Source organism: Coloeus monedula (assembly GCF_965178545.1).
Source record: "Coloeus monedula genome assembly, chromosome: 18".
Lineage (NCBI taxonomy): Eukaryota > Metazoa > Chordata > Aves > Passeriformes > Corvidae > Coloeus > Coloeus monedula.
Genome location: NC_138798.1, coordinates 10145262 through 10160082, shown reverse-complemented (window position 1 = coordinate 10160082; position 14821 = coordinate 10145262). Strand labels below are relative to the sequence as shown.

General features: G+C 41.3%; 1 protein-coding gene across 1 annotated transcript in view; it reads right to left on the bottom strand.

The window, feature by feature from the left end:
- Positions 1-5266: 5266 nt before the first annotated feature.
- Positions 5267-14821, bottom strand: part of RSPH14 (radial spoke head 14 homolog) — a gene marked incomplete at both ends in the record, with an annotated part of 68423 nt that continues 58868 nt past the window's right edge. Inside the window, 3 exons of the mRNA XM_082293426.1 lie at positions 5267-5526; positions 6517-6653; positions 7961-8186. Coding sequence (XP_082149552.1) covers positions 5267-5526; positions 6517-6653; positions 7961-8186 — 623 coding nt within the window. The remainder of the gene's footprint in view (positions 5527-6516; positions 6654-7960; positions 8187-14821) is intronic.

The window sequence follows — 14821 nt, the reverse complement described above, 5'->3', positions numbered from 1 at the left end:
CCTTGTTTTCCTTACACTTAACACAGTGATAAAGTATTTTAAAGACCATGGAATTAACTGTATTTAATGAACTATGAAGACTTCTATGTATTAAAGTATTTGTATATTTTGAAGTATTTGGTATCCACAAAGTGATGGGGTTTTTATATAATATGACAGAAGACAGAGAAACTTTATTTGGTGTCTAGGTTTCGGCTCTGGGTAATAGTAATGGATGAAAAGCAAACAAGGAAGATGTCACTGAGGATTGCCCAGATCCCTCTTTGTCATTTTTTGCTACAAAAATACGGTGAAATTATAAAGCTATTTGAATAAAGACAAATAACACAAGTGATTTTCTGGCAGTCTGAGCAGTCTTTGGATGACCTCCTGGTTAATCAGGCATTGTTGAATGATTTTGCTCCTCAGAACTACAGAGATTTGAAAATCTAACCTGCAGTTTCCATGGGATATTCACTGTATATCCTCAGCAACCTGATTTCATTCTGGTCTGAAAGTGAATGTTGTGGTGGGAAGAGCTCAAGTGTTTACATGAAGTTTGACAGCTACTGTTGACTCCTGTAATTTTGTAAAATTTCAAAGAAATATTGCCTGATATTGTGAAAAGCTGATAAAATTATAATGTTTAGCTAACATTAAATGCCAACTCAGGTTGGTAGCTATTGCATTCAAGGATAGTTTCATGATTTTAAGGAAGAAAATGTCTTTTCTTCAGTTCTCAGGGGAGCTCTGTCCATGAGCTGGTTTTGGGGACACTCAGATAAAAGTAGTAGCTCACTGTCCTGGGCATTCTCATGCTTTAGAGATGAGAACTGTGAGCACACTCTTGTCCCCCATGTTTGACTTTACATTTGAAATACTTCCGGTTAGTGATGAGACTCCAAATAAATCTCTGGCTCACAGCACAAAGTACCTGCATGGCATGTACAGCGTAACACAGCTCTGTTTCAGGGGATCTTGAGACAATCTGATCTTACCCTGTCAGGTAAGATACAGGGTTAAAGTTTATTTTAATGGACTTTAGTTAGATATGCAGAATTATTTTAGTAAAATAAAATAGAATAAAATATGCACTTAGTAGCACTGTCAGCCAATTGTGACACTGCACTGTAAAAAACACACACTAAACAAAATCTTCCATTTAAGAATTACTACATAGTTCTTGGGAAAAATCCTGAAAAAGGGTAATCGCTGTTCATTTATGTTTTAATTTTTCTATATGGCCCACAAAAATGTATCCAAGCATCTCACAAATGTTTAGTATTAATGATGATGAGAACACTCGGTTCTTAGAACTCAGAATTTGGGTTTATTCCTATTTTGTTACTGAAAAAGCTCATGCACTGGAATGCTGGGGGAGGGAAGGCCTGTGACTTCACTTGGAACAAATTGCAGTAACCATGGCTTGGTTTTAAGGAGACTGTCTGGCCCTGTTGAATTAGGCTATGGCACAAGGCTGAGTTCCTCAGGTGCAGGCAGTTGTGGTGACTGGAGCCCCATCAGCAGCTGGGATTGCAGGCCTCAGCTCCTGCTCCCTGACCTTCTTAATTGCCAAAACCAGGAGTGTTCTATGAAGTAAAAGCCAAAACAAAAACGAGGAGCAAAGGTAAACAATAAATCCATGTGTTGTCAGTCATTGAATTTGAAGGGCACTTGAGCTCATTGGTTTGAAGTGTTGAGCCAGAGGACTTTAGAGCTGATGTTTCTGGGGCCAGACTGCACAGAGAAGGGTTGGTCACAGGTTGTGGGGTGACAGCAAAGCTGTTCTCAGGAAAGCTTCTGGGTGTTTTGTTTAGTGGTCTTATGTGCCAGCTGCAGGTGTCTGTGCCCTGCCCTGCAGTGTTCTCTGGGGGAGCAGAGAACCCATAGTGAAGGAAGGGAGCAGCAATCAGAGACCTTCACTTGTGCTGAACTGAAAATCCATAGTCCCAGATTTAATAACAGTGGGCAATACACTGCTGAGAAAGATGGGTAATGCAAAAAACCCCAGGTTTTACTTGGTGATTTGTGGCATTTTCTCATGGAGTGTGTATTGCAGGCCTAAAGGACAGAGCAAGACTTCACTCACTCCAATTTCTAATTGTTGTTCTGATGCAAGACAGTATAACCAGTGCCTTGGGTTATCACCCTTATTACTAAAAAAATAGGGGGCAGCTCTGAGAAAGAATAATTCCCCTGGAGCTCCTATGCCCACCCTCTCCCCACCTGGCAGAGTTGAGGCCAGAGCAGCTGTGCCTGCTTGGGTCAGCACCTCCCCTACTTTTATTAAGGTACCTGGAATAGCTTCAAGCTGTGGTAAGTGAGAGTTTGTTGTTACTCTGTGTAGTATTTTTGTTTACAATACTGGACCCTATAACTTTAAAAATGTAGCTTATATGCTGAGCATCCTAAAACAAATTAACAAAATGTGTTTTATTCATTCAAGTTGCAAATTTTGTCTTGCTAAAAATAGGTCCCGTGCTTTGAGCATATTACCTTTGTGTGTAGCTGTCTCTGCCCTTCTGGTTTAATGTAATTAGGCAAATCTGACTTTTCCAGACTATTTTGTCCTTAGACAAATCTCTCACTACATGGTTTTCTAATATTTTTTCAATAGAAAATGTAGTGCTGGGAAGCAAATATACTTCCTGCTTTGGAACATGAAGACATGGAATTAAGAGCTGCAATTTTCCAGAGCAGGACAGAATGGTTTCCACCCCTCGGCCTTCTGAAAGCATATAAGGACAGGGGAAATGAGTCTGTAGTTTCAAGAGCAAAGAGCCATGACATTCTTAACCTTCTGGAAGCTGTTAGAAAAAATTCAACATTAACTCTGCCTGGGTGGGACACAAGACACCACAGGAGGTCTTGTTTCCCATGGATGCAGCTGTCTTGTCTTCTGGTGTTGCTGAGGATTGTGGGGCAACTGGTTTGAAAACTCAGTCTGTATAGAGTGTAACTACATTAATTCCAGTATTGATTATAACTGGGCCTTAATAATTGTTGGCTTCAAGCTAAAAAGGCAAATCGCTTTCATTGATGTTAAAAATCTGCCTTGGTGCTAAAGCCATTGGAGCATAGAGCACTGGGGAGGGCAGAGTGCTAAAACCAGAAACTTGCTGTAGACACAGCATTTCCTTTAAAACAGTGAGTTTAATTAGAGTGTGAGGTGCCAGATCCTGAGATGTTAATTTAAGTATTTATAATGTGCATGAAGTGATTCAAAAAGATCTTCAGCATTTTTGTGACCGAGTCTGTGGTGGCTATATTATGGAGTATTCTCAGCTGAAAGCTAAGTCAGTCCAGGGAAAGTGTTCATCAGCTGTTTCTTTGATCCAGGCAACTGTTTCACTGACACCTACAGTGCTAATTAATTCCCAGCCTCATGAACTAGGGACTCTTGTCTCTCATCCCAAAGTAGGGAATTAGCCCTCGGCAGAGCATGTGACTTTCAATTATTTTATCTGCAACCTTTTTGCCAACAATGCAGCTTTGTAAGTAGAAAACCCAAACTAACAGTGTTTTGTGGCTGTTCTGTATGCAGACTTTGAATTCTGGCGTTTACAGAGGGAGCCTGTGGTCAGAACAGCCCAAGGGAATTCCTGTCGTGCTTGGACTATGATGGTTTCATATTGTCAGGTGTAACAGTGCCAAAGAATTGCTGAGACAAAGGTGGACATGTGGGAGGGCACCACTAGTGTCCATATCTCAGAGTTCACCTGCGGCTTTGTTCCATTTCTGTACTGTGTGTGTATGTAAGATGAGAACACTGATCCATGTAGGGGCTTTTTTGGGAGCAGTTGTCTTTAAAGCACTGATCAGGCAGATATTTGGAATGCAGTACTTAAGGTCCAAGTCAGCTGAATTTCTTCTACTCAGAGAAGTTCAGTGTGGATGGTCTTACTTCTGCATGTGAACAAGCTAATTATTTTGGGAACTCATTGAAGGGCAATACCTGAATTATCGGGGAAGGCCGTGACAAGATTGGAACTGGGCTAAAATGATGATTGTTACCAGTAAGAGCAGCTGAGCGCACACTGTGCTGCTCTAGTCCTTCAGCATGTTATTAAAGCTGCCTGGCTTCTCTTATTGAGTTGGATGCACTCTGGCACCAATATGTATTATGTACAAGTGCCTTATGTGTTTAAAAGGCAGAGTTCCTCCAAGATCCTGCCTGGAGGGAATGAATCCAACTGACTCAATACGTTTAAATCACATCTTTATAGGAGAAGAAATTCACCCTTTGGTTACATTATGGAAGAGAAACATTTTAACTGTAATCATTCCTACAGGAAGAGTTTATACTGTGTGTAAGGGTAATGCAGTGTGCAGTGTGACTGTGGGTTTGAATGGAAAAGCAGCCCTGACAAATAACCCCTTTTATAAACCTGATGCAGCTTCTTTGTAGCTACAATTCTAGATATAAAACTTCTATGTGAGAACAAAACCCAAGTGAAAACAAATGGGATGTGCTGTGAAGCTGCACCAGCTGCTCTGTCACATCGTCTTTGGTGGCTGAGAATGGCCAGGGTTGTCCTGCTCATTTGTGTTATTTCTTTGCCCAGGCCTCGTGCTGAAGCCTCTTAAACTACACTCTTGTAACTGCAGACAGAAGTTTGCAACATGTCTGTAGTGACCAGCCTCGAACTCACAGTGAATAAAATGCTACTGAAACTTCCCACCACTTCCACTGCCTTTCAGCTCAAACCTTGAGGTGCTTTTGTTCTGTACTATCAGCAATTCCAAACATGGGCCAGACCCCTCTCCTTCAACAGGAGAGGGGTCTGGCCCTCTTTTAGTTTTACCGGAGGCTACCCTAGTAAAGGCTTTTCAACTTTGGTCTTAATCCCATGTTCAATAAATGTTTGCAGCAAAATTAATGTAAATTTCCGTTGTTAGATCAATTTGTCAGTACAGACAAGACTGCTGGAGGGGCTAATTGCGAATCTTTCTGTCTAATATAATTAATTATTGATTAATGCTTGATAGGCTGAGGTTTCAAAAAAAAGAAAAAAGAGAATATTATGAAGAAAACAAAAAAGGTTGGTGTTTCATAAGAAATTCTTGGTAACTTAGGAAATAACTTCTACTGGAGAACTCCACACTTCCTAACTTATTTCTCCATTTTTTTCTCCACTGTGACACGGAATATCGATGTGAAATTGTTGGCAAGTGACTTTTCAGGAGGAACTGATCCAGAGTAAGTGAGGAAGAGAGTTCTGGTGTTGAAGGTCTCATGTAATCATGTACCTTTTACAGCCAGACAACAACAGAGGGCAATAGATCTCTAGAAAAGATCCCGGCTGCAGAGGGGTTTCCATTCGATCACGGTGATGGCGATTTGGGCAGCTCTTTGCACGGCCTCGCTGGGATCATCCAGACACCGCTGAAATGTGTCCCTGTGATCCAGCAGTGTCTGGCGGCCCTCTGGCAGCTCAGCCAGCAGGGTGAGGGTTTTGATTGCATTCAAACGGGCTTTGCTGGTTTCCTCAGCAACCAGCTTCAGTAAAGGTGGAATGGCTTCAGCACCCATAGCTGAGGATCTCCCTGTAGGGAAATAAACTGGCTTTGAAATGTGTTATGACATCTAATCAACATCCTTTCCGACTGATACGTTCCATCCCCTGCCCAGCTACAGCTCTGAACAGCCCTGGGGGTGCAGTGCACAGAGGCAGAACATGCTCTTCTTTCAGAGACCAGGGTTGGCTCCCAGCTGTTCATTTTTAAGGAAAAAGATCTTTCATAGTTAAGTTTATCTGCCTTGCACATTAGTATTTCATTTGCAACAAATTATCTAAGTGAGGCACCAAATGATAGAATAAACTATGTTTTGGAGGGGGGTGAGGGGGAGTGGAGTGTGTTAGATGCCTTTAAGAACATCCTCCAGCCTTTCATTTTTAAAGATACTTCAAAGACCGAGATCCATTCCTGAGTTGTCTTTGGAAGCCCGAGAAAGGTTTGCAGAGGAGGACTGGAACACAACTGCTGTTATTAAGAGCCCTTAATGTCTAATTACTCATTCATCACACTGGAAATTTAGCAGTTAGTATTTTCAGTGTCATGTAAGTTACTTGGGAGAGCTACAGACCTTATTAATATTCATTGCTCTCCCAGCTGTGAGAGAGGAGCTACCTCTAATCCCAGAATGTTTCCAGAAAGCAGCGCTCCTCTGCTGAGCACTGGTGATTCAGTGTAGCTCCAGGTATGTGGATCTCTGTGTGGTCTGGACTTGGATGGAAAATGTTCCCCCTCTGGACGGTAATGATGCAGGTGAGGTAGATAAATAACTTCTCGGCCTACTTCAGGGGAATGAAATGTGGAATATCCTGTCCCCCCTAGGCACTGAGGAAGCAACAATAGTTGCTCAAGACAGTTATAAAGAAATGTCCCAATCTTAGAGTTTCTTGACGAGCATTAAAACTGTCAGAAACTGAGGACTTGGGGGGGGGGGAAGGGAAAATGTTTTGTTTTGTTACTGAGTTGCCCTAGAATTGGATTTCTAGGAGGTACCCCAACAGAATTGCCTCTGTCTCTCACCCTGAGGTGTAACAGCAGCAAACATCAGCGCTCCTGTTGTGTTAACTTGAACTTCGGGCTGTGTGTCTTCCAGCAGGCTCACCAGCAGAGGAATCACCCCTTCTTTACACACCGCGATTTTCCCCTCTGCATGAGAACTGTGTAGAGAAGATGGTTAAGTTGCTTCCTTGAACAGTGCCTGCTGCCCGAGCAACCCCGCGGCCTCTGTCCACGCCTGGAGCCCGCAGCCCCGCCCCCGGTGCCACCAGCACTGTCCCACTTCTGCTGTGCTGCCCCTGGAGGGACTGTCCTGCTGGGAGGCACAGGACAGGTGCTGCTGCCCAGCCACCGAGGCGCCCGAGGGGATGGCTGTGCCTGGTGGCTGCTGAACCCACGTGCTGACGCAGTCCTGAGGATACCACACTGACCTGAGTGGATGAGCTTCACAGGATTTTAGGTTATTCCTAGGTGATATCTGGATTTTTTAAAAAAGCTTTCTATGGTACACTGTAGGATTAAGGGTGTTGCTGGTCCTAATTGCAATGGAGTTACAAACCTCGCTGGTGACGCCTCTAGAGATTTTAAAACCTGCTAAATCAAGGGGCTGAAATGAATTCTTCTCCCAGGTCACTTTTATCTCTTTCTTTCCAGCCTCTCTAATGAGGAGAGTATTTAATGTGGCCCAGCTATTGCAGGGACTGAGAATGTAGCTCATGTCCATATTTCAGTTGCATTTTGCTTTTTTTCTAAGACTCACATCAATTATACTCTTTTCCTCTAAGACCCCGCTTTATTATAGGCCATGAGGAAAAGGTTTTGTGCCAGTTGATATGTAAACTACATCATCTGTAGACCTTTTAAAACTAGACATTTGTTGAACACCTTTATTATATCTTCTGACTGCAGGACAGTGGACTTAAGTTGTTCCTTTCATCCATTCTCTGATACACAAATTTAATATAAAGATTGCTTTTTCTGATCCATCACTGACGTATGTGGCAGCCTGTGGCAGAAAACTATTTCTGTCTTCAATCACAGTGAAAGTTTCCCAGGACCTTTAATTTTCTGAGAGAGAGCACTTTTCCAAAAACATAAGGGAGCTTCTCTCTTATCTCTGTAGTGGTCAGAATCCTGTTTCTACAAGATTTTTCAACCAATAATTTTTTCCTAGCAGTGCCGTACCAGGAAAAAATCTTGACTCCACTGCCAATATTGAAAATGAACAGAAGGAGAAGGAATGACTGATCAGCATCTGCTTTCTTCAGAGATTTATAACAGTTAGGAATTTTTTAAGTCTCGTGTGTCCCATTTTGTTTTACCCATGTGTGCATTCAGGCTGATAGTGCTTTATGTGTGAAATATGGCAGCTTCAGTGTGTAGTGGAACACAGCTGTAAGTGAATGGCATTTATTTACTCCTGGAATTAGTTCTTTTTTGGATGTAAGCATTAGAGAGGTTTCTTTACCTGATTTCTAACAGGACCCAGGCTGCTTTGCTCCTGGTGGCTGTGGAGGGGTGTGAGAGCTTTTCCTTCAGGACAGTAACAACACCAGCTGCCAGGGCTTCAGAAACTTCCACATGGAGACAGTTGGAGAGGGTATCAAGGATTAACTCCTGGATCTCATCCAACTCCGTCTTCAACTTCAGGACCAGTGGGGGAATCAAATTGGCCCGCAGGACACCACCAGCCCCTGCAGAGGAGACAGGGAAGGAACGTGGATGAGGGCTGAATGCAGTTACTATTGCTACCTGCACCTGGAATCTTCAGAGGATCAAAAGACATGTGGGAACTCAGTTCCTTACACAGAAGTGGGATTGAGAGATGGAAACTATTCCAACACTGCCCTGTTTATAAATGTCATCTTAGCATTGCTTCTTCAGGAAGCTTCCCCAAAACGCCTGTAAAAAAATCAGGACCAGGTAATAACCAACATGACAACTGCTCTGATGTCCCCAGTTTCTTCCACTATAATATTTATGCCAAAATTATTCTTGCAAGGAAAATATAGGAAATATATATACATTACAAAGTCACCTTCTATCCAGCCTTCCCAACTGTTCTCAACATGAACAGATATTAAGAGAGGCAGAGATGTTAGCCTTTAGAGCTCACTCTTTGATTCTCCATGGTGGTTTCTGGGGGGGGGGGGGGGGGGGAAGTTAAGATTTTGGGAACAGTCAGCTTCCTCACACATTTCTTTGTAGTAGTTCTGTCCAGGCAAAAATTTAAATCCAGAACTTTCTAGCAGTCAGTACTCTTGCACTGGCTCCTAATATATAACATCAAAGGCAGAGACATCATAATTTGTCCTGCAAGTGATGTCTTTGCTATGAGTAAGAGTCTGATTTTGTACCTTTTCTTACCCTTTACTAAGTCAACCCTGCAACAGCAATACCAGGGGAAAGCAGAATGTACTGTCCACAAGTAACTATGTGAAAACAAAATTCTCTAGCTTGTCTTGTTGCTAGGACTGATTCTTTGGTTGCTAAGAGAAATGTGGCTCCTTTCAAAGTGATTCATATGTGGTTAGATAAGGAAGTTTTGTGGATAAGAGTCATCAAGGTATTTTCAAATGAATCTCCACAGCAGAGACAAGTGGGAAAGAGATTTTAATGACCCTTGGTAGTGCATAGGAGAAATCCCTCAATTTGACAATTGCATGAAAAACATTATTCTAATCTAGAGGTTATTCTGTTGTACATATTTCTGAGGCTTTGCTAACACTGAATAACTTCTTCTGTTACTGACTTATTAGGATCCACGTTACAATGCCAGAGCAAAGGAAATGCCTTGGGGTGATACTACAGCTTTACTACCTGTACTACATTTGGAGGTCAGTTTCTGTGAGAATTCAAATAAGTAAGGAAAACCAGTTCTGAGACAATTTACTTTGAAGGCTAATAGCATCTTACAAACAAGGATTTCTCCTTGTGCCAGAAAGGCAAAGCAGGAAAGGACAGTGAAATAATGTTCTTTGAAGCTGTGGCTCTGTGTGTCACTGCACGGGGGAGGTGGCATTTTCACAGTGAAAAAACCCCCAACCAACTCTATATTGTTCCCTGGAGGAACAAAAGAAAATTGTCCAAGAGTAACTCCAGCCCATTTATACTGTCCCTGCAGAAGGATGTGATAAGGGGCACCTGCACTATTGCTCTGGCAAAGGACTCTGTTGGAGGGTCCCTGAGAAGGAGGCCCAGCGCTATTGCTCTGGCAAAGGACTCTGTTGGAGGGTCCCTGAGAAGGAGGCCCAGCTCGCCCATCCCCAGCATCAACCCTCTTGACAAGGATTGCTGGGGTTTGGATTGGACATTGTAGTACAGAAAGATTTTGGTAGGTTAGACAACAGCAGGAATATGTCTGGGAATTCTTCGTGCCTTATGGAACGCCAGGCAGTAGGGAACCCACTAGTGAACTGCTCCCAAGGAAGCAGACTAAAGCAGTCTCAGATGACTTTAAATCGTGCCCAGAATTCCTTTAGCCACACTTCTCAACAGTCTTTTGAAATGGCCTGTGAAAGACAAGATTTTTCAAAGGCAACTTTCTGAACTCCTCCTGAAGTTTTTCATGAAAAGAAACTCCATGGCCTGAGTGCATGAAATTGGGATCCCTAGACTGCTCACAGTCACCACATGCACTTCTAAATTCTGGGTTGCTGTGGAAATCCATACAAAATCGCAATTTGGGAGGCACAGTTTCAGAGGAAGAGTAATGAATCGGAGGTGACACTTCCTGTCACAAGCACCTGTGTGTAGCTTTAACTCCCATGGATCCCACTGTTCCTTGGGACAAACCTTCATTGAACAGAGCAGACACACTCTGGCTTGAGCCCAGAGAAACCACTGCTTGATTTAACTCAACATTCCATCTGACTGTAACAACTGCTGCTGTAGCATTTCCTCTACCTCCTTCATGCAGGGAGATGTACTTTGTTCTTTTCCTATTTTTTGTACTCACTTTCAAATAATTACTAGCCAGTTTTTAACCCATCATCTTCATTTTCATTTTCCTGCAATTCCCTCTTTTTCAGGACTTCTTGCTAAGTTCTCTCAATTCTCTCGATCACTTTATCATCATACAGCCAGGAAGTACTACCAGCATTCAGGTTTCACTTCTTAGTGTCTGTGTGTCAATTATCTTTAATATATTCCACCAATACATTCACCCAGCCGGGGCTGCTTTTACTGGCCCTTGGCTTTATTCCTTGCAATTAATGTTTATTGACTTTCTTTGCCTCAGTCATCCCTCATTCATTGCATTTGCACTTCATGTCTTCTTTTAGTGATGGCCTTTACTGTTGCACTGCAGTCCTGGGTGTGAAACCCAACAAAGCCACTTTGTGTCTATGTCTATAAGCAGCTGAGATAATGTACAGTGTTGTCTAGAATAGCTTTGATTTTGTGCAGCCATTAAGCAGTAGTTATTCTGGGGCTACTGGTGCTTATTTTGTCTGAACATTTGGGATGTTCTAATTTTTTTTTTAAATTAATTTTGTTTTACCAGGCCAGGTCTCTGTACCAGGAGCTTTCTGGTCTACTGTTTTTCTCAAGCTGTCGGAGCTGAAATGCTGTCATGCTACTAGAGGGAGCTTCCCAGATATAAATATAGAAAAAAAGATTAATTGTTTGACCTCGTCAAAAGTCTCAGTGTGGTGAAGACAAAGAGGTTGGAGAGGAAAGGCCATCAACAACAACAAAAAGACTACCTAACATTGAGACTCAAATTTCCACATGGAAATTTGTCATGGTTTTACCAGGGGAACTGCAGGTTGAAAGGTCTAGGGAGGGAAAAGGGAGGAGGCAAAATCAGTGGCAAGTTGTTTGGGAGTCACTTGTAAATTAGAGCAGTCTCAGATCCATGGATCTTAGTGAGCGAGCAATAGGAGGGGAAGGTAAGCTGGGGTTTTGAGTAGTCCTATACTGAAAAATACAGTGGCATCCGCAGGATATCGAATTTTTCATTAAAATACTGCCCTTTCAGAGGGGATTTATCTATTGCAGAGAGTGTTCTAGATACCCTGGGCCCAGTGAAGTAGTTGGGAAAAATGTTTTCAAAATGCAAATAGTTGCATTTGCAGCTGCGTAGTTAACATCATTATTGATCTGTTTTTCTGAGAACTTCTAATCTTCCCTTGGGCTGCTTTTTATCTGAGAACTCATCTTTTCCTTCTCATAACCCTCTGGCCACTCTCATCCTCCCTTTCCTGATTTTTTTTCAAATAGGCCCAAAGAGGAGTTGCCATTTATTCTGTTCTCTGAGTATGGCTGCAGGGCATGTAAACAAGTTAAATTTTGTAGAAGACAAAGGAGTAATTTATAGTACATAACAGGGGTGTTTTGTTTTGATTTTCAATTACATAAATCAATTAAATCACATTACAAATCCTTTTCCTTAAAAATGCTGGTTTTAAACTCAATATGTTTGTTTTGGTCTGAAGCATATGCCTCATGCATGGCCACAAAGTGACGGTGTAATAGAACATAGAAAAATAGTATGGAAACACAGATTATCTAGAATATGAATCTTTGCTGGCACTCTGGATATCTCTCTGCGATGGTCACACAATTATTTGAAATCCTCAGTAAAAGCATTTGTGCTTAGGAAGGGGCAAACCAGGAAAAGCAAAGCAGAGCCAGACATCACGAGAAGGTAACCTGCTGCCTGGCATCACACCCAGCTGTGACAGCCTGGTGGGAGCTCACTGACTGAGGAGCCAAATGATCCTGACAAAACTCCCAGACCAGCAGCTCTCTTGCTCACCCTGCAATAGTTTATCATCATTTTAGAGGGAATAAAGGGTTTATTAACCTTGTGAGTGCCACCCTATATTGCAGACAACGGCAAACACAGTGATGCTTTCGGGTGATGCTTCCTTTGTGACAAGAGTGATACCTTGAGTGGCAAGATGAGTGCAGGGGATGCTGCCCCTGCACACCTTCCTTAATGACTCCTTGCTCACTACTGTTTAAATGGAAAAAATACAATTTATTCTGGGAAGATCTCTGAGTCACCTGTCACAAGAGCACAGTTTGAGAACCTTGTAGTAGCTTATTTAATGTTAAGATTCAGCATTTTGATTCGCAGTGCTTCCAGCATTATGGCTGTGTCAGGGAGTAGATTAAATATAATACTATAAATACTATAAAACTGGGCTGAACTTTCTGGTGAGTTTGGAGCAGGAGGCAGACCACATTAAATGAATTTAATCACCTGCCTATAACCCAGAAGGCTTCACCAAGCCTTCTACCTGAAGAGGAGAATTCTCTTGACGTCTTTGAAAACCAGAATATTTTCCTCTTCTTTGCAAGAACAGTTCTCTATATTTCCATGACAATTTAGCAGGAACAAACAGTAGTGTCCCAAAGGATGATTATGCCTAGAGACAGAGGGTGTCTCTTATCTGAAAGGACTGAGGGGTAGGAAGTCTCTGTTTACATGAACTGAAGAGCTACTGGGATATGAAGAGAACTGAGGAAAACACTGCAGAGATTGGATCAGACTAGAAATAGTAAACAATTCTGTATCAAACCATTTCAAATGTGAGCATTGGCTGGGTGTGTTTATCTTATGAGAGCCCTAGGGTTTTACCAGGTACAAAATCACAACCTCAACAGTAGTGTCTGTCAGATCCGTCAGATCCTTATTAAAAATACAAAACCTTTATAAAACTTTATAACCTTTATAAAAGCCTTATGTGATCTGCTTTTGAAGCTACTGAGAATTTTTCCCATACTCAGGATTTTGGGATGTTGTCTGAATGAAAGGCATGACAGAAATTAAGGTTATAAAAATAGTATAAAGTCTGCAGTACCCTGCAGGAACACATAATGTGGCTGCCTCTGGGGATGCTTTAAAAACCTAAAACGTTTCCAGCATTAACAAGGAAGAGGAAAGATTGGTCTGATAAACAAGAGATTCCTAAGCCTCAGTAAAGAATGAAAGAGATTCCTGCATATCTTGTTTTCGTTGTTAGAAACTTTGCTTTATAGTGTGTGCAATTGTAGTATCAAAGCACCACTGAAAAAATTAAAATAGAAACTACATCTGATATATCTGCATTAGCTTCTCTGGTATAATTTAAAAATCCAAGAAACAAGTTACTTTAAAAAAAATTGTCATTTTGATAGTAATTAAGACTGCCTGTAATCAGCTGCTTGAAAGGAGTGGGTTTAACTATTTAAATCATTCAGGGCCAATGAGATGACCTCCTATGTACCTAAATGTGTGAATGCATGTGCATACACATAGTATGCATTCACCGATCTTCCATGCATATTGATCACACAAACTGGGAAATTACTTGGATTTTATTTCTCTGACAAAGTATCTTTATCATGAGAACATTTTTTAAAGGCAAACATTGGTTTCAAGTAAGTCAGTTGAACAGCTGAGAAACCATCCAGAGCCATTTTACAATGTTTTACACGAATAAAAAGAGTTTTAACCTTTTAAGTCCAACTGCCTTACAAGCCCCTAATGTGAGACCAATGCACAATTGCAAGTTTTCAGAACTTCTGCTGAGAAAATAGATTGAAAGAAAAATAAATCTTTCCTCTTTTGGGACAGAGGGCCAAACAATTAAAGCAATGTGAATGAAGTTCAAGAAACAGTTTTCTCAGCGATCTTAAATTTCTATACCTGGAAGTTATACCTGTGCAACTGGAATTCTGCATTACAAAATGGCATTACATAGCCAAGTAACCATGATAACATCTTGGTTATCTTTAAGGTTCACCTTCTGTAACTAGTGAATTAATCCCATGCATGCTCAGGCATTAAACAGCAATTTTTCAGTTTTGTTCCTTAGGAGAAACATGCCATTAAGATGGTGAAAGTATTCTCCGAACTTCCATAGTACAATTGAATGGCAATCCATCAGAAACAGAGGTATATGAATGAGGAAGTTGCCTATAGAGATTTGATTATACTACTGTCAAACATTAAAAGTGAGAGGCTTAAAGCAACCAAATATCTAGAATTAATTATGTGTCATATTCTGAAGAATTTTGTCCTGAACATTAACACAAACTTACTTTGAAGATATGAATCAGTGCACAGACTGAAAACTGAACAGACTGAAAGACTGAAAATAGTGGCAGAAGACAACAGGAGGAAATTAATGGGAACATGAATGCAGTCTCATTGTGTAAGCACTTCTTTTTTACATTTTCTCCATTGTTAGAAGGGTGGGAGGTTTTATGATTTGATTTAGTTTAGTTTAGTTTAGTTTAGTTTAGTTTAGTTTAAAAAATGACCTGATAGAAATTTCAAAGAAGGAACTGGAGAAATTGGTGTTGACAAATCCACTGCTTATATTTGCTGGTCAGA